This window comes from Ciconia boyciana, chromosome 18 (assembly GCF_034638445.1).
Source record: "Ciconia boyciana chromosome 18, ASM3463844v1, whole genome shotgun sequence".
NCBI lineage: Eukaryota > Metazoa > Chordata > Aves > Ciconiiformes > Ciconiidae > Ciconia > Ciconia boyciana.
Genome location: NC_132951.1, coordinates 1,640,856 through 1,668,815, shown reverse-complemented (window position 1 = coordinate 1,668,815; position 27,960 = coordinate 1,640,856). Strand labels below are relative to the sequence as shown.

The following is a 27,960-nucleotide window of genomic DNA, read 5'->3' as shown; positions in this document are numbered from 1 at the left end:
GCCGCCCCGGGCCCCGCGGGCCGCGCCGCTTTAAGGAGCGAGGGGGGCCGCCGCGTGCCCGTCCCATCTGGTGCCCATCCAACTCTTCCTCCTTCCCCTCGGCTTTTTCTTTTCCCAATGAGCTCCAGCGGGCCGGGGGAGGAGCGGGGGAAGGAGCAAACTTTGCCCCTGCGCTGCCGCCGCTGCCAGCCCTCTGGACTGTGAGTGCGCACGGGGGGCGGCCGCCCCATTCTCTTGCAGCACCAGCCTGCTCTCCGCCTGCTGCAGCCTCCCTCTCCCTTGCTTTCCGCCTCTAAATTTCGCACAGTACGATGTAGGGGGCTTGTCGTTATTGTTCTTTTTATTTATTTCTCACCGAAGATGGTTTAATTTTTTATATTTCTATTATTTATTAATCCTTCCCAACCGTAAACCTGCCCAGCCTTCTGCCAGCTGGGCCAGAGCAGAAAGCCTGGGACTGCACCTGGGGCAATGAGCCCTGCACTGAAGAAGCCTCCTAGAGGGATGTGCCGGGGCCGCGCAACAGACTAGATCCAAGCCCCGAAGCTTACACCACCCGTTATCCCCTCTCCCTCATCCCCTTCGCCCGCCTTTTCTGCGCCCCATCCCCTTGAAACCTCGGATCAGTGCCTGCGCTGCGCTCCGGAGATCTTTGCCGGGGTGAAAAGCCCGGAGTCCGAGGAGAGACGGGGCGGCCGTGCTAGATGCATGGGGGAGGGCTCCGGTTAATGCAAGTTCTGGGCTCCTGCAGGGACCCCGACAACTGTCAGCAGCAGCAGCAACTCGGGGCCTCCTCCTCTGCTTCCTCAGCGATGCTTTTCCACAGTCTGTCCGGCTCGGAGATGCACGGGGTCATCGACGAGATGGATCGGAGAACCAAAAGCGAAGCACCGGCCATCAGCTCGGCTATAGACAGGGGAGAGACCGAAACGGTAGGAGGAGAAGGAACGGGCGAGTCGTTCAGCCCCTAAACAGAATAAACCCCTCACAGATACAGCTTTTCCCTTAAAATAACAGATCGGGGGGAAGCGTATGCAAAATACTAAATCAGAAGAAAATTAAGCATAAAGGCACCCCAAAAGATTAAATAAAACCGTGGGGAAAGGCATGAAACTGTTAATTATTAATAATATGCATAGTAATAGTAACGCTTGGGTGAAATGAACGGTACTGCTCTTGCGAGAAAATGGAAAGATAGACCAGCCTTTTGGTAGCGTCCAAGAACTCCTTCCCTTCCCCCAGCCTGTCCAGCCTTCCAAAGTTTTTAGGAAGAGGCAAAGTATGCTTTTATACAGATAACATCTTGGCACAGCGAATTTTTTTGCCTGCAGAATGGAAACACAACCACCAAAGAATCCAATTCTGTCTTATTTTTCAGGTAGGATGGCTACACTGAGGTGGTCATTATGGCATTTATAAACAAAAACGAACTCGAGTGCCTTTAAATTGTGATTTATTTTTTTTAAATAGTTGTAATATATATAAACACTGGGTTTGCGAAACAACTGGAAGATATGTTTCAGGGAGGCAAATGGATGCAAATTTTTATAACTTTACCACTTTTTATCTTATGTCTGCTGAGGCGTAGTCCTTGTATATTAATACATTTAGATAATAAAAAGATGCATCCTTTTAACCAGAGTTAAGCTAGCAAAGTGCAAGAGATTTCTGCAGTGTGTTAACTGATTCAATGTTTTATGTATACTACTTTTCTGTTAAGAAATGATAATTCTGAAGTGAAATGATCCCATACTTTGGTTAAATGCTGGCTTGTAAACTGATACAGGCATATGCAAGAAAGAGATCTATCTGTTCACGGTTTTTAAAACTTCATCAGTATGTGTGTTTTTTCTTAATGCTATGTAGAAATTTACTTAAAGGTGACAGTGAGAGTACTTAATCCTGAAATACTGGCTGAAAAACAGCCTTTATACAACAAGGGTGGAACATGATTTCTAATTTAAACGGGTTTGGTTTTCTTTGGAAAAGTTAATATTTCTCCCTACAATTAAACAATATCAATTGTTCTTTCCTGGAATAAATATTGTGGCATGATGCCTTGATATATCTATATATAATGTATATGCATACACGTGTGTGTAATAAATAGTGGGATAGAACACTGGATCCTTAAATACCATTTCTGGATCTCAGAATATTTTTGTTACCGGAAAAGCAGAGCAGGAAAATCGTATTTCATTTAGAGTGGATTTACAAGAAACCACTTTGGTTATAAAGCGGTCCCTGATCAGAGTTCAGTTAATGCCTTAAAGAAATAAGCTATCAGTGGGCTTGTGTGGCTAACATACCGATGTAGTGCCATAATTTTATTTATGTGTAGTTCTGACAGTGGGAATGGTGTAGTGCAAACAGCAGTGCTCGTAGCGATGGGATTTTGTGATCTCTGCAAGTGCTGGGTGGAAGTACTCAGTCCAGCAGACGCTGAAAAAATACCTTCGTTTTCTTCCGACTCTTCCCTGTTAGCTGTTTTTGCTGCTGGCTTTGCGCAAGGACTTCAGGCTCTGGAGGGGGGAGAAGCAAACAAACAACTTCTCCCCCCGGATGAAAACAAGCGGCGTGTTTGTCACAGCTGTAGAAAAACGTCGGGGTTCTCTTAAGGCACCGGAGCGAGCCGGCAGCGTGCCCTTGTGCCGGCGGGCCGGGGTGCGGCGCGGCGCGGGCAGCGGCGCACGGCGGGCTCTGCCGGGAACGCCGCTCCGCTCCGAGCCGCCGCTCCTGGGTACCGGCTTCAGGTGCCGGCGGAAATAAATCAGCGTGCTTAAACGGTTTCCGATCTTTTTCTCTCTTTCTTTTTTGGTAGAAGTCGACAGAGTGTGTATGCATTTGTTTTTTGCAGGGTTTCGATTGGATTGCGATTTGACACTAAACTATTAAATTATATAGGGGTTACATTTAGTTTTATTGCTTCCAAGTTTATCCCAGCATAATCTAAAGTGCTCTGTTGTTTTTTCCCCACTTTCTTTCCCACACGTTTCCCACTATTTCGTTTTCCTGATAAAACATTCTGCACCTCGGATTTAGTAAGGCTCGTCCCCTCCGCAGTTGTATTTGCTGATCCCTCGAGTGCTGGGGGTCGCAGCAGATTTGGGTACGTGTTGTCTGGAGCCAGCTCGCAGCGAGAGCTGGGGCTGTAGCACTGCGACTGCTGGGGGGGGTGATCGTAATTCACTCGGAATTTTATGGCTAGGCAAATACACACACAGACACGCTCCACATACACGCACTCACGGAGCATTGACTATGCAGATACTCTCAGTATATCCATAATAATAAATTTTAAAATTAACTATCTGCGATTTGCCCTGCTCTGTGATTATTGCGCCTGGTTATTGAACAGCATCTTTTCTTGTTCCGGGACTGGAAAATCCACACACACAAAAAAAGAAAAAAATCCTGGGTCTCATTCGGACGCCTTCCCTAAAGCCCAGGGTGTTTTTCTTCTTGTCTCGCCCTCCTCCCCCGCTCCTCCCGGGAAGGAGGGATGCCGTGGGACCCTGGGGACCCGCGGTCCCGGGCGCAGAGGCAGGTCGGGGCGGCCGGGCTCGGAGCCCCCTCTGCTCTGCTCTCCTCTGCTCCCCTCTCCTCTCCTCCGCTCTGCCTCTGCCAAGCCCTGCGAGGGCGAGGAGAAGCCCGGCCCCGGCCGGGCAGGGGGAGGGGGGAGCCCCGCAGTGCACAAGAGTTTCTCCCTCTCGCTAACGGTCTGTAATTGTTTTCCCCCAGCAGACCATGCCTTCCATCAGCAGTGACCGGGCTGCCCTGTGCGCCGGCTGCGGGGGGAAAATCTCCGACCGTTATTACCTCCTGGCTGTGGATAAGCAGTGGCACATGCGCTGCCTGAAGTGCTGTGAATGTAAACTCAACCTGGAGTCCGAGCTCACCTGCTTCAGCAAGGACGGCAGCATTTACTGCAAGGAGGATTACTACAGGTACAGCCTGCCCTCAGCCGCCAGCCTGGGAGGGGGGACCTGCTCGCCGCCCCCGCGCCGAGCAAACCCCGTCCCGAAGAGACCGTGGAGGGGATCCGTGGGCACACCGTCCCCGCGGGGCAGGCTGTGGACTCCTAAAACCTCCCACTGGAGAGGGAGGCTCATGGTGGGGATGGGCCCCGTGTTCCCGGGAGGGGGGCACAGCTCAGCCCCAGGCTTCTCGGGCTGCGAAGGGAAACGAAAAGGCCAAGGGGAGCTAAGCGTGTTTCCTGCCCTGCACACGCAGGGCACGGCACGGAGCGGCACCCTACACCCTCGGGAAGGGCTTGCCGTCCCCGCCCGTGTCCCTTTGCAGGGGTGCAGGGACGGGGCTGCGCCCCGGGCACGCTGTCAGCCCAGCCGGCAGCGGGGCCGGTCCTCGCCCGGCGGCCGTGCCTCCTGCGCGGGCCCGGGCCGGGCCCGGAGCCACCTCCGGAGGCGCGGGAAAGTGTGCGGGACGGGGCTCAGTGCGTTTTCCTGGTGGGAGCTGGCGGGGCAGGAGCTCCGCTGCGAGGTGGGAAGCGGGACGGAGGCCCCCGGGCTCCCGGGCCGTGGTGCCCGCCCGGCTGGTGCCGGGAGCCAAGCCGCTCCGCAACGTCCCGGCTTTGCGCCGCTGCCCCGGCTGAGGCGGCCGCCCCGGGCGCCGCAGCCTCTCTCCCTCTGCCGCCCTCCGGGCGGGCCCGACGAAAGGGGCGAGGGAGGGGGGGATGCGCCTCTCACCGTCTCCTCTGGCCGTTCTGTTTTGCAGGAGGTTTTCGGTGCAGAGATGTGCGAGATGTCACTTGGGGATTTCTGCCTCCGAGATGGTCATGAGGGCCAGGGATTTGGTATATCACTTAAATTGCTTCACTTGCACCACTTGCAACAAGATGCTGACCACCGGCGATCACTTTGGCATGAAGGACAATCTGGTGTACTGCCGCCTCCATTTCGAGACTCTCATCCAGGGGGAGTACCAGGTGCATTTCAATCACTCGGATGTAGCCGCTGGGAAGGGCCCGGCATTGGGAGCGGGCTCTGCCAATACTTTGGGACTGCCTTATTACAACGGCGTGGGGACTGTCCAGAAGGGGAGACCCAGGAAAAGGAAGAGCCCGGGGCCTGGGGCAGATCTGGCAGCCTACAACGCAGGTAAGAGACCCCCATCTTCCCCAGAACAGCTCGAATGGTTTGTTTCTCCTCACTTCCAAAGGGGGATTTCCGTTTATTTTAGCTTAAACCGTTAATAATAGTTTAGCTGCAGCATAATTATTGAGATCAAGTGCTGTCAAACTGCAATTACAGAAGCTAATATGTTAGCATTTTTCACTTCAGCTGGAAATAAAATGTTTTGAAGCAAGGTCATCTGGTTAAGGAGGGGGAGAAGGGGGAGTGTAGGCTGAAATAAAATCTGGAAACCAGAGATTGTAAGTTAGCACTTCAGAGAGCTGTGAATTTTCTTTGGTAGCTACACTCTCAAAGGCTGCTGATGGGTGAATTATTCTGCCCTTGTCCTGAGCTCTTGCACCTCAGAGTTTTGGAAGGGGAGAGAGAGAGGGGGGAAGTTGGTTGTTTCCCAAGGACCTGCAGCGGGAGGCGGGCGGGGGTGCGGGGCGGGGGGCGCGGGTGCCCGCGGAGCCCGGGCAGGGGCTGCAGGCAGCAGGGGCTGCAGGCAGCAGGTGCCTGCAGGCAGCCTCGCGTCTGCTCCTACGGTGACAAGTTCGGCTGGAGTTTTGTTCGTCGGATGTGACTCGGAGAAGAGTCGGGAAACTCACAGCACTCCCTTTCTCAACCCTGGCTGCCCCGAGTGCAGCCCCTGCCCCTTAACCGATGTCGGCAGCCAGAAGGAAGGGAGCCGACCTGGCAGCAGCCAGGAGCCTGCAGTCCCTGCAGAAACTCGGTCTCCCAGGCTCTCTGCATCGAGCTGCAAACTTTCTGAGGTGTTTCCTCGTTTAACCTCCCCGCCACCACAGCACTGTAATTTTGCAGGCGAAGGAATTCGAGCAGTCTCCTGCCCCCCCCCTTCCTGCTTCCCCCCTTCCCCTCGCTCTTCTTCACCCATGTAACTACCCACCAGAACGGCTGCCATCACTGGGTCTTCCAGCACTGCTCCTGGTATGCAACAGGAAAAAGCGTTTGGACAAAAGAAAGTTCTTAGATCTTGATTTTATTAGAAGAATTCAAGGCGGAGGTGGGGTTTACTCCAGACTCGAGTTTCCCTAGGCTGTGCGCTCAGCCGTCCCGTTAGGCCCTGGAGACGAAACGCGCTTGCCTCTTTCCTTGTGCCGCTTCAGCGCTGTCTGCACTTCTCCGCTGTTTCGGGCACGTTTTTCTTTTTAATCTACGAAGTTCAGACACGTCCCATAGGGCGTAGATCTGCCTTGAACATTTTTTTCCCGGAGAGGGCGTTAGGTAAAGGCCAGGTTTGCTGCCGTTCGTTTCCAGCCGCGCCCCGACCGCCCCGGACTCGCAGCCCCGGGCTGCGCCGTGCTCCCGCCGTTCGCCTTGCGCGGGGGGAGAGAGACCGACCGCGGGAAGTGCGGTGGCCGTGAGGGTCTCGGGCTGTACCGGCCATCTTCCAGCACCGAGGGCCTCGGGTGCGGGCAGGCGGCCGCGCCGGGAGGGTGAGGCTGCGGGGGTTTTGCGCCTAAAGACAGAGGAACAAAAGCGACGAAGTGGAGTGGTTTGCACTGAAAATGGCAGGGAGAAAAGGCGCATCTCTAACTGGCAAGCGCACCGCGGGAACAGAATTGCCAGCTATTATTGGTTTAACTAATGGCTGAATAATTTGGAAATAGTGCAAAAATCAGTAGCAGTCCCAGTGGTGAAGGTTGATGAAAGGTGTATGTAGTGTTCTCGCGAGTAGCAGTTGAGCTTTAAAACATACATAAACTATGCATCTTGCCCGTTTAAAAACGTCTCCTTTTCGGAGGGATTAGGTTTTAATTGTCCTTCCGCTGTCTCCCTGTGCAGGGCAGATGTTCAGATTCAAAGGACCTGTAAACGGAACCAGCGGCATCTGTCCTGAATGGGAGCACAGCCTGAGAAAGTCCTACTGCTCCCTGACTTCCTAAATAAACCGTCTTTAACTGTATTTTTTAAAATTCGTTTTCAAAATAATTGCCCTCCGGTTTTTTGGTCTTTTCATTTTTGTTCAGAGCCTGGAACTGAGGCTTAAGAGATCTTCCTTGAGGAACCTTTGGCTTCTTTGCTTAAACTATTTATCTGCTTAACTATTTACTAAACCAATAATCGACTAATTTATACGATAATAAGTGCCATTGATCTTGGAAATCAGACCAGGCTGCCCGTTGATGTAAAATTTCACAAACTAGTAAATTATTGCAAAGCCTTCCATTTCGTGCCTTTTAAAGAGAAACGGTTTAAAAGTGTGAGAGTTTCTCTTTTTATTTGTAATGGAACTTGTCATTTCCTGCTCAGGAGTGCACTAGAAATGCACAATATTGTCTTCTGAGCGGATCTGTTGCCGGTAATTTGTGTAGGAGACTTTGTGTAAATAAATCTACACCCAGAGGTGGTGGGAAAAGGGGGACCCGTAAACTTAGGCAGAGTTGAGACTGGAATTTTTTCGTAAATTGCAGCAAATGCTCATCTGCAGCACGAATTGGACTGACTTTTTTTTTTTTTTTTCTGCTTAACCGGGACCCCGTTTGCACGGGAATGGTGGGCTTTAGATGTGGATAGAGCCTGACAAGTGGAAAACAGCTTAGAAGGATGCTGAAACTTCAAAAAGATCTCTTTTTCTTTCTTTCTTCTTTCCTTTTTTTTTTTAAGTGTGTTCCTGTGATCATAATTTCTTCTTTCACTTGTTGGAATGGAGTTTGATGGGTTTTTTTAGGTCAGTAAATCAATGGCTGAAAGCTTGCTGAACACAGAAGCACCTGTAAAGAATTCTGAATACTCCCTTTGTGAATTAGGCCACAAACCTCCCACAGCCTGCTATATTTTATTCACATGTATCTAGTCTGTCCTTAATAGGAAAACGCTAGCATATCCTCGAAAATGACAGAGGTATTGCGCAGACCTGGGGCACCCCGAGCTGATAAAATCCCCCTAATCTGTGCAAACAGCAAAGATATTAAGAAATATGTCCTTCCTTTACCAGCAGAAAGATACGTAGCGTTTGAGTAAGAAGGGGACTAAATAGCTGGGCTAGATCCACACCCTCGGCGGATGGGGACCGGAGGCTGCCGGGGCGCTGGCCCCGCTCCCCCAGCAGGACCCGGCGGTCCCTCCCCTCCCCTCCCCGCCGACCCCCTGCCTCCCCCGGCACGGCTCGGGGAGGCGCCGGGGCCGTTTGGAGCCGACCCTCCGAACGGGCTTTCTCAAAAGTTTTTTTTCCTGACAAAAACGGGAAGAGCCTGGAAAGTTTTGAAGAGCGAATTTCTCTTTCTCTCTTCGTTTCCCCTGGGACTAAAGGCTCCGAATAAGCTTTCCTGTGACTCCAGTTGCAGAGGGAGCAAACAGGAGTCGCAGCTGCAAAGCGGATGTCGTGCAGCGATTTCCAAGGAAAATCGGCGTTCCCTTCCCTCCCCCCCCCCCCCCCGCTTGTCTCCCTCCTCCTCCTCTCCCCCCTCCGACGTGGTCACCTTTCGGGCTGCCCGGGCGCGGTGCATCTGGCCCCTCCCCGGGGCTGGGGTCGGGGCTGGGGCAGGCGGAGGGCTGGGGTCGGGGCTGGGGCAGGGAGCCGGCACTGCTCGCTCCCCAAAGGGCGAGCGGGGCCCTGGAGCGCTCCCTCCCTCCCCGGGGAGGCTGCCGTGCCGCAGGGCCGGGGGTCCCTCGGGGGAGCGAGCCCGCTCCGGCCCCGCTGCCAGCCCCTTCCGCCGGCCCGGCGGGCAGCGAGGAGCCCGGCTCGGCCGGGGCTGCCCGGGTTAATCGTGGCTCTCAGGGAATTACCGCGCACTCGCACCGGCTATTCAGCGCCATTCAATTGGCTTAATTGAGGGGAAAAACCCTCCGCGGCTGGCTCCGCCCGCACAGCCCGGTGCCCGCCGGCAGCCCGGCGCGGCCCCGCTCCGGACCCTTTGTTCTCCCGCCCCGCCGCGGCCCCGTCCCGGGCCGCTCTCTCCCCCTAGAGGCACCGCGGCCGCGGGGGGGGCGGCCCGGCCCGTCCCTCGAGCAAGCCCGGGAGGCAGCGGGACACGCAGCCCTTTTGTCCGAGGCGGCTGAGGACGTCCGGAGGGAGAGGGTGTCTCGTCCCAGCTCTCCGCTCCCGTGGCCTTGTGATGCTCGGCCTGGAAGACTGTCGCTCCTGAAGACAGGCTTTTTCTCCCTCTTCCTCGACACACCTCTTGAAATCTCAAGGTTGAGGCAGCGCTTCCTCTGTCTGCTGCTCGGAAGGCTTGGTGGGGGTGCCCTCCTTTCGGTGCTGCCGGGAGCCTCAGAGGCAGCGAGGGGTACTTTGCCTGCTCGACGTGCCACAGCTTCACCCCTTTTAATCCCAGTTGTGGTAAGGAGTTCAGGCCTCTGCCTTCTCCAAGTGTCTTCTTCCACCAGGGAGAAAGGCCCTCTGTCTGTTCCTGTCCCAAGTACCATTCAGAGGGCTCCGTCTCACTTTTGTCCCCTTCAAGGATGCGGGTACCACCAAGTCCTTTACCCACTCCTGCCAAACAACAGATAAGGCTGCACCCTGCCTAGTCTAGTTAATCACAAGTTCCCTCTCCAGGCAGCAGAAGGTTAAAACACCCCCTTGACTCTCTTATTACAGAAGGAAAGGGGTGTATGTTCCTGAGCCACTGAATATGGAGAGCTGATGCATGCACCAAATGTGTCTCTTGTTTCATCGTTCTTTCAGAATCAGGATTAGTTTGCTTTCTTTTTGGGTAATTTAACATGTCAAACACAAGCTACTAAGAACAAAAGTTCCCCCAAAGGAAATTCCTCTTTCCCATCATCTTCATGTGCCATATACTTAGCGACCCACTAACTACTAAGCACATGCTTTGCCCTGAATCCCGACATGTGGGGGGATCTGGCAATCCGAGTGTGAAACAGTGCTCCCAAGCTTTCTTCTTTGAATAGCATTTGTTACACAGAGAACAACGCATCCTGCTTTACACTCCCGTCGCTGTTTTTAGAGACGCTATTATGCATTATTCTGCAGAGGATATTTTGGTCACCAATATCAAAATGTAATGTTTTAATCTTAGTTTCTAGTGATGCTCTCCGTGGACATCACCATCTTGTGGCCAAGTGGACATTTGTGTCGTGGTGCTAATGGAGGAGGCTGTAAGAGCTGGCTGCTGGTGAGACCAGCCAAAGGACAGGAGGGCAATGGCCTGGATGTGGGGGCTGGGGTAAAGGCACAAGTGCCTTAGAAATGTTCTAGGGTCAAAAAAGAGACTTGGCACCACTTCAGAATTTATCACAAAATAGGAATCAAACATTAGTGAATTTAAGACTCCTCTGTTTGACTGGAATTTTACCAATTGTATTTCTGAACTCCCAGCAGGAGCCCTCGGTACTGCAATTGAATGGAAATCTTACATACGGATAGTTCAACAATTCCTTTGGGAGATACACGGGGCACCACGAAGGGACAGGGAAGAAGCGCCTGAAAAACAGAGGGTTGCGTGAGGAGCATGTACAGTGTTAGTCTTACGCCATGATGCGTTTTGCAGAAACTCCTCAGCTCTTAAAAACTCCACATGCTTACACCCTTGGCCCGTTCTGTATCCCTGTGCTTGCAACGCCCATAGACATTTCCGATTCTGTGAGAGATGCATATAGTATTAGGCCTAATATAATAGAGTTTTGAAGATGGTGCCAAGCACCACAACCAAATACGAGAGGGGAATTGGCACTAACGAGGAATATTTATGTCATAGTGGGTGATGCCTGGGGGTATCCAAACCACTTGCGCAAAACAACGAACAGCAGACACTCTCGTGCACTTTCAAAATCTGTCCCGTAACTTTCTTCATAGAAAAGAACAATAGTTAGCCAGTCTCAAATGGTACATATTTACTGTCATTTTAATGTTCTTTTTATTTAGTGGATGAGGAGGTAAAATTACGAGGAATTCAAAGAGTAAATTGTTTGTTGCCCTATCAGGGCTTGATGAAAAGCTGATACCCTCATTCCATTCTGGGAGGGTTTAGTATCACTTTTATTTCCTTGGATCCTGAATGTATCTCATTCTCTATGGAAAAGGTTAAAATCCAACTACTTGCAGCCCTAGGGTTTGTTTTGTTGCATATTAACACGAACAGACCTCAGTCCTTCAGACAGATATTTTGATGCATTTCCTCCTAAGTCTCTGCCTTGTTATTTCTGGGAGGGTTTGAAAGCATTTAAGATAACACACAGAGGTCTTTTCCATTACTAATATCTCAAATTCTGTCAGTACATTTTAAAACCAAGTACTGCTTGGTTTTACATTTCCATAATAGAATTTACTATGAGCAATACAGTTTCAGTTATTCATCCCAGTATTCTTTAAAGCAGGAATTGTAGCTACGAAGGAGACTGGAGCACATGGGATGACCTCAGGCTGGCAACTAGATCTCAGTTCTTAAACCAGGAAAAAGATTTTGCTACATTCCACCCAGTTCCATTAATACTGCATTTTTACTATCTCCTTTTATGTGTCTTATACCTTTTAAATTCAGGTGCTTCCAGTCTTTCCACACCACAGGAAAACAAGCAGAAATGCTTCTTATTGCTAGAATTTGGCACAAGATACTTAGGGCTGGAAAGGATTTATACAAATGTACGCACATGCACGCACACATACATACACATTTATACATACAGTACAAATTTTTTAAGCTGTTTTTTAAATTATAGGAGTACAGAAACACACAGAAAAGTTTGAGGCTTCGGACACTTTCTATGTATCTATTAAACAAACATGCTTTTGGGCTTAAAGCTGAAGTTTTGCAGGCCCCGCTCCATATCGTGCTGTATCTTCGTAGAAGTTTTTGAAAAGCTGAAGTTTGCAAAGCAGCTACTGTACATGCTGCAAAGCTGCTGTTTATAGAACCTGTGTGCATTTTTACTTACAAGTATCTGCATTTTGTGTATGTTTTTTAAAACTGTTTTTAACACATGCCTTTCAGGATTTGTATGTTTTCAATAGGGCTGAAAACCTCTGACGGATAGCATGAATTTAAAGTAAGACTGTAATGACATGTCTATCAGATGTACTCAATTGTAATGAACCAGCAATAATGGACAATTGAAAACAAATCTGTTTATGTGTTTAAGAAGTTCACCAATAATTCCCATTTTAAAATACATTTTTTTCTCATTGTTTGCATGCAACACAGAACAGAGTTAGTAGTGATTTTTCATTACTTTTAACATAAAACTTATAGGAAATTAAAAGGGAGTTGTAGATATTGGAGCAGAAAAAGTAAATTGATGACAGTTTGTCAGAGCTAATTTTCCGTTACATCCCTGATTTTTTTTAGTGGATTTAAGCTTGGTCCTTAATGTTATTTTAAGAGTTTTTCTATGGTTTACTGTATGCACAAATAAATGAAAAACTACTTTTGGTCTATGAGATTATTTTGCTTGGCATTCAACATTTAATAGTACTTGATAGTTATTATAATGTTCCTTGCTCACAGACCTCCTTTACAGGCTTTACAGTTGATTTATGGAAATGTATCAATCAGTGTCATTCAGTGATTTCAAAAGGATATAATAGAATTGATCATTCAAACTAGTATTTGCAAATACTTTTTAAAAAAGGAAATATAAACATATAAATAATTAAAAAGATGTTTTTCATCTGGCATGCCAGTGATACATTGTATTAACAGCTTTATTTCTTTAGCTAGTCAAATTATAGTCATAATTTGCTGTCTGGTACCTACAAACTTTATTTCTTTTATAGTGTTTCATTTAAAGGTCTCTCTTGTACTCTGCAGGGTTTAGTTTGATGGAGGAAATAATTGTAATTTTAACTGGTCTGTTCCATCGAGATTTAAGTGGACTGTATTGTACAGCTTTCTTTGTATGTTACAATGCAATTTATAGTGATACAAAGTGCATTAAAACACTTTACAGAGTTGAGGACAGCTACTGTCCTACAAGCAGAAAGTGGAGGAAAGGCTGTCTGGAGATGGAGGGAAGAAAAAAGGAAACAGACCTGACATTTTAAAAGCCATAAAGAGGCAGGTGAGGGTCCTTGCAAGCTGGTTATTGTAAGGGAAAAATAGAAGATGCAGAAATGGAGGGGAAGGCAAGTAGGATTTGTACCAGTACAATACATGCCACGGTATGTTATTTTAATTGCTGCACTCAGATGAACTGCAAACAATGTTGGTCACAGAGCAACAGATTTACACGCCTTTTCCTCTTGTTGCCTTAAGCTTTAAGTTGCAATGAAAACGATGGTGACCACCTGGATAGAGACCAGCAATACCCCAGCAATCAAAAAACAAAGCGTATGAGGACATCGTTCAAACACCACCAGTTGCGGACAATGAAGTCATACTTTGCTATTAACCACAATCCTGATGCCAAGGACTTGAAACAGCTAGCTCAGAAAACCGGCCTGACCAAAAGAGTTCTTCAGGTAAGAAGAGCAGTCTTTTGTCTTGAAAAGTAAATAAAGTATCAATTTTATGTTTGAAATGCAATGTATTTTGCTGATTTTCAAGATTTTCTTAATAGTTCATACCTTCTGTGAGACTTTCTAGTCTCTAGTTAAATCCTAGAAAGTATGAGAAAAGTTATTTCTTTCCAGATTGCCAAAAGTAGATCGCTTGGGTTCTAATTTTTAATGACAGTTGTGAAGGTTTGGGGCCCTGCTTGTTTTTCTGTAGTTAGTTAATTCTGGTGCATCTTTAGCTTCCAATCTGCTGTAAGAAAAAGGATATTATTTTAGTTAATGTGTTCACTGTAAATACAGAGCTCTTAACTGAGAAATTACTGTGAATGTTTACCTCAATAAGAAATTAATCATCAGTTTGAATTTATTTTATCAGGACAAAGAGGATATCTTTTCTTTCATAACTGAAGTGGACATAAATTTAATTTTTCAAAGATTAATTTTTTATTCATAGTTTAGTAACTTAGAATGAAAGGAGACTGCATTTTAAAAGTACCTTTTCTCTGAAAGCTGGATTTTTCTTGCTTCAAGGATATACACTCCATTTGAACTATTATGGGAAGCAAAGGTGAGAATATTAGTTGATTCAGCTCCATTTGAGTTTATAGTTCTGATTCAAGAAGTCAGTTTTAATGGGCACTTATCCAAATAGCTATACCTAGAGATAAATTTGGGCATATAGGAGCCATGGCATTCCAGGATCTATTGCTGAAATTTTTAAACGGGTCTTAATTGTAGAAAAATGGTTTGTGAGCTTCATAGAGACAAGTGGGGCTCAGAGACAGACTCCTGGGAAAGCATCGTGGACAGCTCTCGCAAATTCATAAGCAAGCGGAGGACAGTAGACAAAACTATTGAGAAAAACTGAATTCACTGGAGACATTCTGGACCTTACAGTGTTAATACCTAACAGAAGAAGGAATAAAGGTTTTGCAGGCTTCACAATAAAAACTACTAATGAAAAACCATATGTAATTACTTCTCTAGGCTACGTCCTCCATAGTTGGATTTTTTTTGTTTTTATGAGGCTGATTTGCGGTGGTGGAACGGATTCTTCCCAATATAACTAGTGCACATCCTAACGCCTGATGTAGTGTCTCTCATAGCAGCTCTCCTTTATCCATGCACATGAGCGAAATAATTTACTGCATTTGTCTATCCTTATTTTGACACTTCTCCTTTATTTTACCGTCAGAGTTTAGACACTTCAGTAATATCTCTTCTGTCCATTACAGTACACTCACACCTGAATTACCTGAGAAATTTCACATAGTGCGTTAAGAAATGAGATCAGTGCCTAGAAAGCGTCTTTCTCTTGATCATCTTTCTGTTCTCTCGCCTCACTCCACGCCAACTTTGACTTCCATCTCTCTCTTCTCTTTTCACCTAATGGGTCTTTCCTTCCATCTTTTTTCCAAGTTATTGTCTCTGTTTCTTCCTTCATTTTCAGAATGTATTTCCTTGTCTCCAAAACTGGACTCTGTCTCCACTACACCTCACTCCCTTTTTCAGTTTCTTCGTTGCTTCTGTTTCCATCTTAAACATACTGCATCTTGCAGTTTTAAGGTGCTTAGTGGTTCCTCTTTTTTGCAGCAGTCCCTTACAATTCCACTAAACTTTTTTCATCGTTTTGGTAATTGGTGTTTAAATTCTTTTACTTTCACAGTTAAATACTCCTTTATGTCTGGGCTCCTTTAGCTGAAGAGTGGTGGAAGGTAATAGCTGGTGGTGAGGATGGCACCCAGAGGATGATGCTGTTGGAGGCACTTCAAGAAAATGACTTGGAGCGATACTTTGTCTAGTATCGCTTGAGTTTTCCTGTCTGTTACGAGCATTCTCTACTCCATACTCTTTTGAACTTTTGTTTGAAAATTAATTTGGGCCATGAAAAAACAAACTTGTTTTTTGGGTTTTAGAAGCTTTGTGCCCAATTGGTTTATCTCTAACCTGTGAGAGGCAATTTTTCAAACACTGAAGTTCCCCCATATGAATTTCAGGGTTGCTCTTTGCAAGGGAGAACTCTTCATGGTGTGGGTTACTGAGATAGTGTCACTTGTTAATTCTTTTGAGCCAGAAAGGTTGGCATTCCATCTGTGTCATTTATTGAACATAAAGTAATTCACTGACACTATTGACCTAAACAAGCATCATTAGTATTAGTCTGTCTTTCATACCGAAGGCGCATGGACTCCCAGACGTACGTGCACACTTGCCAGTAGTAAGAAATCTTCCGCATTCCCTATGTTGTTATTAGGCGTGTTTGTAAGCCGTTGTATCTTCCGTACGTTCAGTTCTCAGTTCAGTTGATGAAGGATTGTGGCTCTTTGTATATCATCAATAGAATATATTTTAAGAGAAAATACAAGGCAGCAGATCAGGAGAAACAGATTCTCTTGTTCTGAAACCAGCGTGCTTCCTAAACACACGTCGTAGAGTTCCTAGTGATTTAGGAAACAGCTATAGTGCCCTTACTATCTAGGCAGTCCCACATAACATGTAATGAGGGTGCTCTGTTGTAGATGAGTGGAGAATTTGGCCATATTCTTAATGATCTGTGATACTGGATTTGGAAGATCTGACTTCTGCCTTTGCTTTATATACAATTAGTCATCAGCTACACATGTCCAGAAGGGGAACGGCATGGAAATGTAACATACTGCTTTGTAAATTACATTTCCTTCAGTGGCTTTGTAATGCAGACTATTTTCCGTAAGTAGCCACGTTAGAATCACAGTAAACCTATTTATATTTTTAACCCCTATTTTTATTTATTTTAATTCCAATTTACCTTTATATTCGCAATTTAATTCATATACTTCTTGTACTGTAGCTGGGGAACACAAGCCCATTATTGTAAGCTATCATTCATAATTAAAGTGACCAGCTAATTGTGAGCTAACTAACTGGCATAAATATTCCTCTTTTGGGAACTGGTCTTTCTTTTTGCAAGTTTAGAAAGGGAAGGCGGAAGTAGATAGCCCTAAGAAGATATGGTTTGCTAGCTATAGGTATGTACCTCTTCTTTCCCCAGGAGTCTGGAATATGATTATCCATGGCAAAAGCAGTTTAGGAACATCAAGCGTTATTTTTCAGTGGGTGTCTTGTACACTGCTTATTCTTTCTTGAATCACTCCCCAGTAAAGTTGCTATGAAAACCCCACAAAGATTACTGAATGCATTTGGACTTTGCTAATTCAGTTTCCAGTAGTCAACAAGCACGAACATTTTCACAATCATGCGTGGGTACCCTGCGCTACCTTTCAGTGAAGATTTGCTTTAGGATAGCATACTGTAGACTCTTTACTGAGCCTCCACTCATAAAATATCCCATAGTTCCCCTTTAACTGTGTGTTTAATAATTACAACAGAGTAATGAGAATGTGTGTGCAATGAGTGAACGTAGTTTGCTTGCAGTGCAACATCCTTTATGTTTTTGTTTCTCCACTTACTAGTTAGTAAGATTCAGTAGAATTCAGTTAGTAAAATTCAGTCTCCAGGTAGCTGTGTGAATGAGCAAAATTGTGTTTAAAAATCTGTTTCTAGCACAAGCTATTCATACAGCTAATATATAACAGTTGCAACAATGGAGGTGTTACAAACAAGAAAATAAAGTTATCTAAGGTGATTAGATGATCTCATCCACTGCAGTATCCGAATCCTTTACAATACTTAGCGTATTTATTTTCAATACTTCCCAATCATATGGAGATGTTATTTTATTCCTATTTTACTTGACGGAGACAAAGAGTTAGCTGCACAGATTGCTGAAGAGATTGTATCATATTTTAACCACAGTAAATACTATTCTGCTGAGTTGTCCAGCTACAGGCATCCAGCCCCCCTAACCAGAATGTGGTAGCATCAATGGTGGGTCTCACAGCTGCTTTTATTTTTCAGTGGAGTTTTGGTCCATAAACATTTCTTCCATCCACACCATTCAGTGGAGTTTTTCCCCTTTGATTTGATTTGAAACAGCTCAGCCTTATAACAATACAGGTGGACAGCAAAACACTAAATACTTCCCAATGCTTTTGTTTATTCCTCAGTACTGAAGACCAGATTCCTAATTGTGCAATTGATGTGAGATAAGTCCTTCTGGAGCAATTCTTTCGCTCATGTATGTTTGGGTTATTATTTATTTACTTTACTTTAATAACGGTACAGGTGCAGGGCCTGAATTGCCAATGTGAGCATACAGCGCTACTGCCATTATGCGTGGGCAGCCCTGACTTGCCAGCTCTTACACGCTACTTTGCACAGCTATAAGTAACAACACAGGGCAGTTGAGAAGCAGGCCTACATTCCTACAACTCAGAAAACAATAGTTTTAATTATTTCACTACTCTTCAACATGAAGACTTTGCTGAACACTTTCATTTCTTAAGTGCATACCAGAATATCACTACTGTGATAATTATTTTATGTTATCCCTTTCTATCATGAAGCAAGGTATTTTCAGAATTTCGGTTAACAAATATTTAGATGCCTTTTCAGTAATAACGTGAATATTTATCATTGGACAATTTTAAAGAGCTTTATAACCATTAGCTGATTAACCTTGACAATATCTCAGTGAAGAAGAAAGTGAAAGTAGTCATACTACCTCTATTTTTCAATAATACTTACAAGATTATGGAATATTTTCTATGTCTAACGTGAATTACCACTATTAAAGAGAGAATGAACCATCGTATATGTGCTGCTCCTGAAAGCAGCATTAATGGTCATCGGTAAGGGCATCTAAGTACAGATTTTCATATTTAATGGCAGATAAAGGGGAACACATAAGCACCAATAATCTTGCTCACTTTTCTTTGCATGCTACATGTTTCAAATCACAGACAAAAACAATACCGTGGAGTTGCTCACCCTATTAAGGTTAAGGAGCAGTTGGACTTTTAGGAACAATATAAATGAACAAAATAGTTATGCTGCCTTCTACAGTTTTACACACTTAAAGCAAGAAAATTTGTGAATAGGAATGTTACTCATATTTGGGGCTACTGCATATATAAATATGTATATTTTTAATGAACATAAGTGTGAAACTATGCAGAAGTATGTGTATGTGCAACTGGACTAGTGGTTTTGTCTGTTCTATCTTAATTATTACGTAACTATGGTACACATACATACCAAGAGTGGCAGTCTCTAAACTTCCATTTCACCTTCATCTGTATTATCCTTTTTACAATTGCTAGAAGGTATATTAAAAAAATCAAAACCAAATTACTTTGTGGGACAAATATAAATTATCTCTTACTGAAAGGTAAAAAAATCCCATAAATGTTCAAACTGCTGTTTTTTACTATTCCTAGCTAGTTGGTGCTTGAGACTTTGTGGCTTGAATGACCAGAACAAACTGATTTGCTTCACTTGCATCCCCTGCACACAAGGCTCCTCACCTTGCTCAGAACCACGCACGCACACTTCCTTGCCTCCCTCCTTGCGTGGCTCTGAATGAACAGTCATACGAGAGGACGCCGGTTGTGAATGTGTCAGGCAAAAATATCACACTTGGTTTTGCCTGGTTTTGACCACATCACTGTCCTTTAACAGGTTTACCACTATAATGGACTATGTTATAAAATAATGAGTATATTTTTGCCAGTGCTAGTTTGGGAGATTTTTGTTTTCTTGTCGTATATCAAACTGATATATAGCCTTTAAAATAAGTTTTTTAACAAAGGGAATGGCAACCAAAACTGTTTTAAAATACTAAGCTTTCAGAAACAAGGACCTGTAGGGATGTGATTTATGCATGGCCCATGAATGCAGCTCCTATAGCCACTGCTAGAATCTGTGTCTGAGGTTTATTTCCTCGTGGCACTCCCTGGAGAGAGTGCAAGAGAGAGGGTGCGCACCTTAAAGACCCTTGGTTGGGGGAGAAAGCTTTCCAGAGAAAAAGTAAGAGTGCTCAATAGGGGGAATTTGGGTCTGGACCATCCATAGATGAGAAGAAAACCAGTCAGAGGAAAAAAACAGCTGAGACATGTTCATCAGTTCTAACTGGGGCTGGCAAGCCAAGAGTGCAAAGAGAACACCTTACAGGACTGCTCGTATTCACGAATCACTCCTCTGTTAGCGGTCTGGCTTAAAGCGGATCCTATGGCAGGGGCCATGCTGATTCAGAGGTAGAGGTCAGAATGTCTGTACAGGTTGGTGTGGCCTCGTGAGCTCCACACACTCAGTTTCCCTGTACGTGACAAAGAGGAGAAATCTGATGGAGATACTGTATGGCTATGCAGATCCTTTCACTCGCTCAGTTCCTTTCTCCGACAGATTCAGAGATGATGAGGCTCGTTGCATCTGGAATGGAAAGACTTGGTCCTATTCCTTATAGCAGGTCAACATCAGGACAGTAGGATCATGATTGAGTCCGTTGTAAAGAATGTAACAATGACAGAAGGCCTTCTGATAAATAAGCACAGTGAAATTTCAGATAGTTTGTAGCAGCAAAATTACCTGGTATCAACATATATCAGGTTGAACAAAGGGTATTTAACAACATTCTCAAATTTAGTTGAAGTAATATGCTGTACCTAGGCTTCATGCAAGTTTCACAAACACATTTTATTTTATCTATTTTCAAATAGGTCATAAAAATATTTCATCTTTAAACAAATCCTGCAGACAGTGGAGAGCATTATTAACTTGGACCTAAACACTGAAATTTAACTGAGAAAGATGAAGTCATAGCTTTTGCCCTTCACTTATAGATAATAATCAAATAATGCAAGAAGTAGCAATATTGGAAAAATTTCTGCATGTGGATATAATTTCTACTGAAATGACAGTTTTTAATGCAATGTGGGTCTTTCATACCATTCAAGCCTCTTTTCCTGACATCAGGCCAGTACTGAAAACATTTGAAAAAGGAGACTGGCATAGGCGAAGGGAGCTGAAGCATTTGAGAAAGAAGAGTAAGAGAAGAGTAAGAAAGAGGGACAGTCCTTTTAGAAAAGCGAGAGCACTGCTGACACTGAGACATGGGAAAGTTCCTGGGAGAGTTCTCAGGGCCCACAGAAAGGCAGGGTGCTGTGGTGTGTGTCACTTGCTGCTTACGATGGGAGATGGACTTGAGATACGAGGGTGCTGAAACTCGTTATTTTATATTCGTCAGATGCTTGATGTCTGCCTCATCCAGACAAATGCTTCTGGGACTGAGGGCAATCGAGGATTCATGCGGGCTGCCAAATTTCTAAGCATCTTTATACGTAGCCTGAACAGAAAGACTCCCCTCCTCCATCCTTGGTCCGCTCCTGTCCCAGGCAGACTGTTTATACAGGATTGCGGGAGAGGGAAAGAAAGAGGAATGCTTTACAGGTGTGCAGAGGACACTTCTCATGACTGGGGCTACTTTTCTAACATGTTACCAGTAAAAACGTCTTCCACACTTCAAGCGTTGGTGAATTTGTGAGTATGCTTTTGCTTTTTTAAACACTGCAGCTCTTTAAATGCTACCCTGTTATATTAAACTATTTCAGGTTTGGTTTCAAAATGCTCGAGCCAAATTCAGACGGAACCTCTTACGTCAAGAAAACACAGGGGTGGATAAGACTTCAGACTCAACACTCCAAGCAGGAACCCCATCAGGTCCTGCCTCAGAAATATCCAATGCCTCCATGAGTCCATCCAGCACTCCCACTACTTTAACAGACTTGACTAATCCTACTATGCCTACTGTGACATCTGTCTTGACGTCAGTGCCCGGAAGTCTTGAGGTTCATGAATCTCGAAGTCCTTCACAGACAACTCTTACAAATCTTTTCTGATAACTCTTTCTTAATAATTTCTTTAAAAAAGAAATTATTCTTAGTTGAAATTCCAAGTGTATTTTAATAGAGGCTTTGAGCAACTGACTAACCACAATTAGGATCTCTCCTAAAAAACAGAAGGAAATGTAGCGTTCTGGTATTACGGAGTATGGACTGAAGAATAACTTGGAAGATCTATTGCAACACAACATTTGTGTAACTGTACAGTTTTGTGGACTGAGCAAGGGAAACAGCAATTAATTTAAGTTGGCTAAAGCTTCTGTATTTTCAAAGACTGCCATGTGCCTTATATACTGTTTTCTCTACATTCTTTGGATTCCATGTCCACTTCTCTCTTTTTCTCTCTGTATATTTATGAGCAGGGCAAAAATGTTAAGAGTTTGTTACTTTGAATAGTCCTAAGCCTTTCATTGGTTGCTTTGTTGTTTTAGAATTTTAAGGTCGAAGTCTGTTCGAATACCAGAATTTGTAAAATCTAACCAGTAATAAAACCACTTATGGAAACTACTTGGTAATGGCTGCAGTTACATTTAACATTAGTGTCACAATCAAGATAGGCTGATTGTATTTAAAAGGATTAGAAAACTGCACTTCAAACACAGTATCTGCCTAGGATAAACTCTGAATATGATGTATACATTCCTCTTGTTCCTGAAGTATATATGGGTGAGAAATCCAGCTTGTACAACAGTCTAGGTATCTTCATTATAGAGAAATAAATGTTAGTTGCAGGTAGAAATTATCAGATAATGTTAAAATTCAAACAGAGAAACTATACTTAATTTTGCTGCGTGAAAGAAACTAGACTTCAGCTAGCACTTATGAAAACAGTCTTGCTTTTGTGCAAGAGATGGCTTGTCCCATTTCATGGAGGAGGCAAGCGGGTATCCAACAGCTGTGTGGCCACAATCAGTCCATTACAGAGGTGGGCACCAGGTAATATTTTCCCTAGGAAAAAGACGGAAGTATTTCAGGTTATTTTACAACGCTGGTGGGCAAAGTCAAGGCAAGATTATGTTTTATAAAGTCACAGCGTTACATTTTTTGTAAAGCTTTGAAGGAATAAAAAGCCAAGGAAGAATATGATATTATCGATACTAATAAAAGTGGTTATTCCTTTAATGATTACAGACCTTTCAATACAATTTATTTCCTTCTCCCCCCAAAAATCTGTGCAGAATATAACTCGTATTTTGAGGGTTTTTTCCTATTGTTTTTAAAGATGCTTTTCTGTAATTAAAGAAATACCTCAGCAAAGTTTAAATATGTATAACGAGTATACACTATGCTGTTTGCCTAGTAGTTTTATAGATTTTGAGTGGTACATAAGATGCATATGGTTGTTCCTTTTCAAACCTGTTACAATCAGTTTATTTCAGTCAAATGTTAGGTTGTACGTGGCTAGCTCTCTAAAACTAATCTATCATTCCCACTGGATCAAAATTGCTAAAAGATTATTCCAAATAAACAGCAAGATAGGTGCCAAGATTCGTGTTCTTTGCCCTTTTCAGTGCATTGAAGATGATTTAGCAGGCCAGACTCTTTGGTAACAATGTTTTGGTTTTAAAAGTACTACATTTATTCAGCTTTCTCAGCTGAAAATTTGCCATTCTTGTGCAAGCCAAATTCCTATCGAGATCAGTGAGAGATCTCAGAGCATGAGGACTGTGGGATAGAAATGCTCACATAATTAGGTCATTTATTAACCTTTTTTACACTTCAGCTTAAAAAAACCCACAGGTGAGTTATCTGAAAAGCAAGATAGACCTAAAACTATTGTAACTAGCTCTTATCTGTGAAAGGGATTACATTCTGGTCACTAAAACCAATAGGCTCACATAGTTCATTAAGTTTATGTACAATGATGAAACATTAAAAAAGATAATTTGGGTTGAATTAATGGCTGTTACAGGTTTGTCCAAGACATTTTTCCTCATAATATAAATGTCTAATAAGGAAATTGTGCTGGTTAGTGGGCTGTAAAAGAGTACATATCCGCCTTTCAAAGATATTCAGACACAGAGATTCTGCTGTATGTAATGTTTTGTCATTGTCAATTACCTTGGAGATTTTATTTTTTTGACATGCTTAGCTGGATCTTTTCTCAATTTAAAAGGCAATGTTGGTCCACTGTTAAATGGATACAGCCCGTAATTAAAAACCCTGTGTATTAACCTGTAAACAGTTTTTAAAAACTGAATCCTGAATTCTTAAGTGTTACGGCAAATGTAGCGGATAACAATTCAAATGGTTCTTTGAAATTGCAGTGCTATTATTTGTGATCTTGTATTTTAACTACCTGAATCCACGTGGATGGAAATACCTTTCACATCAATTCTCAATATTGCCTTTTCAAATAACTGACATTTATGAAGGGGAATACTCTCGTGTTAATCTTATCTAAAACCTATGAGAGACAATTAGAGAAATTGTCTGGTTTAATCAAATCAGGGATTTTGCATATAAATAAGAGACAATATTCTATGTAGGGTCTTTATGTAGGTGCATTAGGATTCACTCACTGGCTCCAATGACCTATGTTGTCCCCATGACTGTTTCAATCCTGTGGTATTGTTTGGTTGTTTAGAGCTTGTTGGTTTTGAATGCTGTACATTTTTTTACTACTGCAATCCTAATGTTTCTTCACATACTTGTACAGTTCCACATTTGATGTATTAGTCTGAAATTCTGTTAAAAACATGAACAAAAATGGAAATGATATTTCTTTGGAAGTGTATTTTTACTGTATATCTAATTTGAACTAGTTGAACATACTTTACATTTTGCATGATAGGTGTGTAGTTCATTTTTTAAATATGAAAGAGACTTAAGAGTAACTTAGAATGAGAATATAATGAAACCTATACAAATATGGAAAATACATACAATGATTTGCTACTTTTTGACTCAAGAAACTTTTTGAAATACATTTTACCTAGTTTATTTAAGATAATGCAGATATTTCATCTTTGAGTTCATACACAATACAGAATATAAAAGGGGATTACACATTCGAAAAACTTTCAAGTCACCTTGGTACTCAACAGCACACTGGATTGTCCTTGTCAAGCAAAGAGAAAGGATATTTGATCTTAAGAATGCTGAATAAATATATTTTGATCTACAGTCGAGAGGGATAGCATTACTGTAAGTGATATGTAATCACAACTTAATTTATTGACACTATTAACAGCTACATTTAATAAAACTTATTTTTCATTCAAATTATCTAAGTTTGGGAAGAGAAGACTAAGGATCACTATACTAACAAAGAAGCTGAATGCCCCCCTGGAAGCAAATGTCAATTTATCAAATACACTATGGATGGAGAAAGTGCCTCCAGGATATTTTGGTTTCCAAACTATCTTTTCTTTCTGGCTGTTAAAGAAAAACATATTTAGAGCACTCTCCTATAACCAGCTGTTATTTTTTGTCTGTTGGAAGGTAAAGACTAAAGCTTTAGGCACCTGTAACAATAATCTTCACCTAAAGGAAAAGGAGAAAAAAAACCCAAATCAAAATAATAATCAGGCTTCATACTTAGGCATGATGATAGCAAAGACATCCAGGTGACTAAAAGAAGTTCCATGTGGACATGCTTATGGTCTTCACAGTGAGTTAATACTGCTTGGAAGGAGAGATTTTAATTGAAAGTAGGTGAATTATGATTTTTTTTTTTTTTTTAACTTCAGAAAGCCAGGACTAATTACATAAGTCTATCACTGTTTTTTAAAATGAAATTTGACATAAGTTACCATTAGAAAGGGTCATAACATCAAATATAGCGTGAAGAGACAAGCCTAGACATTTTAAGAAGGCCTTTTTTTCCCTTTTCTTTCCCTCTTTTTAACCCTGGTTCTTCTCCAGGACGCATCATGAACTGCTGGCAACGGGCTCAGCTTATGTTAATGAAGGGTCTATCATCTTCCTGTGACGCAGTTTATATCCTCCTGCTTATCTGCGTTCTTTGTACTGACTCTGGCAAACACTTCTCATTTACCTTACACAGTTTGGCTGTTCACAGCTTCTACAATACGAATCCTCCAACCAGCTGAACGCTACAGTGGGGTTTTTTCCTACCTCTGCAGAAATGTATCCCTTCTGAATAAGGAGGATTTAAACTGTTCCTGGTAGCAATTAATTTATCTGTAGCTAAAATAATGATCTGTAAAATAAATGGCTTATTCATTTCTGAGATCACTTTGACCTGCATTTGAAAAGGCTACAGGTGAAATATATGTGCAACATGTCCAATTCACATTAGCAGCCTGGGTTTGGATGGGTGTGAAATGCTTGTGCATCCACATTTTGGTGCATACAGTTATGCAGTTGCCAGCTATCCACACTTCTGCTTTCCAAGGTTATAATGTTACATCTCCCTTTCCAGACCTTCAAGTCCTTTTTGTCTTGTCCTGTGAGTTGATTAGAACTCTGCTTAATTCCATACTTCAAATAATTTTGCCTGAGTCTGCAGTATCTTTGCTTAAAAAACTAAGTATAGCAAACCACAAACATCGTTCGCATTTAAGGCTGGTCAGTCTCGGGTATGACACGTCACTACCCAGGTAGGCAGCAGGGGCTATATGGATCGTGGTCTGTTCTCATTCTAATTATAGAGAAGCAAAGGAGTAAGTGTTAGACTTTTGATCTACAGTGAATAAAAATGTGTTTTAAGGGTATCTTAGGAGTGGCAAATCACTTTAAAGAGGAATGAAGAGGGCATATTTTTGACACACAAGAAGCTGCCGTGGTTATGAAGACGAGCACCAAAGCAGCTGGACTCTGAGTGCTCATGTTTTCACTTCCCTAAGTGGAGAGGTGGTCTTTAATTCATTGCAGGCTTTAGCTGGGATGCTTAAAATTATGTGGAAAGTGGAGAATCAAGTTTGACTCTGTCATAACATTAGGTGAGTTATCAGTAATTTGTCTGAAAAGTCAATGGGGGAAAGATGGCTGCACCAAATAGCAGAGTGATGCCTTTTACAAGTAAAGACGCTGCTGCTGAAGCGTTTATCCCCCTGTTCTGCTGCTGGGAAGGCATCTGCACAGTGTCCATGTGCTTGATGTGGTAAACTTTCCTGAAAGCGTTCAGTAAGCAAGCAGACCTTCTGGGGAACAGCAGAGAAACTAATAATGTATAATTGCAATTAATTGTCATAATTTATAATTGTAATCAATACCCTGTCTCATTTTGCTAACATTTCTTATTTTGTGAGCTATGTACAAAGTTAGTCTTTTGGCATTTGGGGTGTTACAGAGCCATTTTTAGGTTCTTTTACTGAAGCTAGCTTTGGCTTTGTGCCATGAACGGGAGTAAGTGTTGACATGCATCAGTCATCATATAACGCTATCCGTAGTTAAAAAAGCATCAGATGTGAAATGGCAGTTATAGAAAAGCCTAAATCTCCAGCTGGATTTAGCTGCACTTTTGACTGTTTTATAAGGAGCTTTCACTCTTTACGTGGAGTGACGTGCAGTCAAGATAAGACTCGCACTGTCACAGAGTTGTGTCCAGGTTTTGTCATTGGAATCAACTCCGGCCACACGCGGCAGTGAGCAGACAAGCCAAATGACTTCCTTCCAGCGTGCAAGTTTTCCATGTTAAGCAAGAGAGAGCCCAGCCTTAAAAATTATTTCCACTGAAGCAGCAAATACTTGCAGGCCTAACAGATATAAATTTATATTACTACCATTTCTGCTACAATTGTACTCTCTTCCATAACCTTTTATACTAATTAAACATGTGTTTCTTCTCACTATTCAGCCTGGTAAAAATAGAGTTGCACTGGATCAGGGCTATGAATGGCATTTATCAATTTGACAATTTTTTTTTCAAGGACTAGATAAAAAGATATACTGGCCATTTAATGGATTTCCAATCAGATTAATATGATGTCAGCAGTTTTTTCTGGCCTAACAATTGGATTTTTGTAGCAACAAAGGTCAGTAAATATTTTGGGGTTTTTGTTTTGAGCAAAGCACAGTACTTAAAATATGCAACCTGCTGACAGTAAATTCAGACCTAGCAATATCATTTAGCATGCTAATGCATAACACTGTGCAAATTATAATTATTTCCTGAGAATACCACTTCTGTGGAAGTTCTTCTTTTGTTAAAAAAAAATCCCTGTAAAAGGTATGGCTCTGCATATGTATTTACACAGCTTGTTTACATGGCATTATATCAATTGATTAGATTGTAAACTCCAGCATGTGCTGGTTTTGGCTGGGATAGAGTTAATTTTCTTTATAGTCGCTAGTATGGGGCTGTGCTTTGGATTTGTGCTGGAAACAGTGTTGATAACCCGTGGGTGTGTTCGTCCCTGCTGAGCAGTGCTGACACGCAGTCAAGGCCTTTTCTGCCCTCACCCCACCCCACCAGCAAGGGGGCTGGGGGGCACAAGGGGCTGGGAGGGGACACGGCTGGGAGAGCTGACCCCAGCTGCCCAGAGGGCTGTCCCACACCATAGGGCGTCACGCTCGGTGTATAAAGCTGGGGCAGAAGGAGGAAGGGGGGGCGTTTGGAGCGATGGCGTTTGTCCTCCCAAGGCACCATTACGCGTGATGGAGCCCTGCTGTCCTGGAGATGGCTGAACACCTGCCTGCCATGGGAAGGAGTGAATGGATTCCTTGG

General features: G+C 43.5%; 1 protein-coding gene across 1 annotated transcript; it reads left to right on the top strand.

The window, feature by feature from the left end:
* The first annotated feature begins 17 nt into the window (after nucleotides 1-17).
* On the top strand, nucleotides 18-21,409 carry LHX2 (LIM homeobox 2). Its single transcript, XM_072882870.1, has 6 exons — nucleotides 18-200; nucleotides 752-932; nucleotides 3,745-3,947; nucleotides 4,735-5,117; nucleotides 13,307-13,512; nucleotides 21,036-21,409. The coding sequence occupies exons 1-6, from the start codon at nucleotides 118-120 to the stop codon at nucleotides 21,321-21,323; spliced, it is 1,344 nt and encodes a 447-aa protein (XP_072738971.1). The 5' UTR covers nucleotides 18-117; the 3' UTR covers nucleotides 21,324-21,409.
* Nucleotides 21,410-27,960: the final 6,551 nt, after the last annotated feature.

Coding starts and splice junctions, on each gene's coding strand:
- LHX2 (XM_072882870.1), top strand. CDS start 118: ATGAGCTCCAGCGGGCCGGGGGAGGAGCGGGGGAAGGAGCAAACTTTG. Junction 933..3,744: donor ACAGGGGAGAGACCGAAACG/GTAGGAGGAGAA, acceptor TTCCCCCAGCAG/ACCATGCCTTCCATCAGCAG. Junction 3,948..4,734: donor TGCAAGGAGGATTACTACAG/GTACAGCCTGCC, acceptor TCTGTTTTGCAG/GAGGTTTTCGGTGCAGAGAT.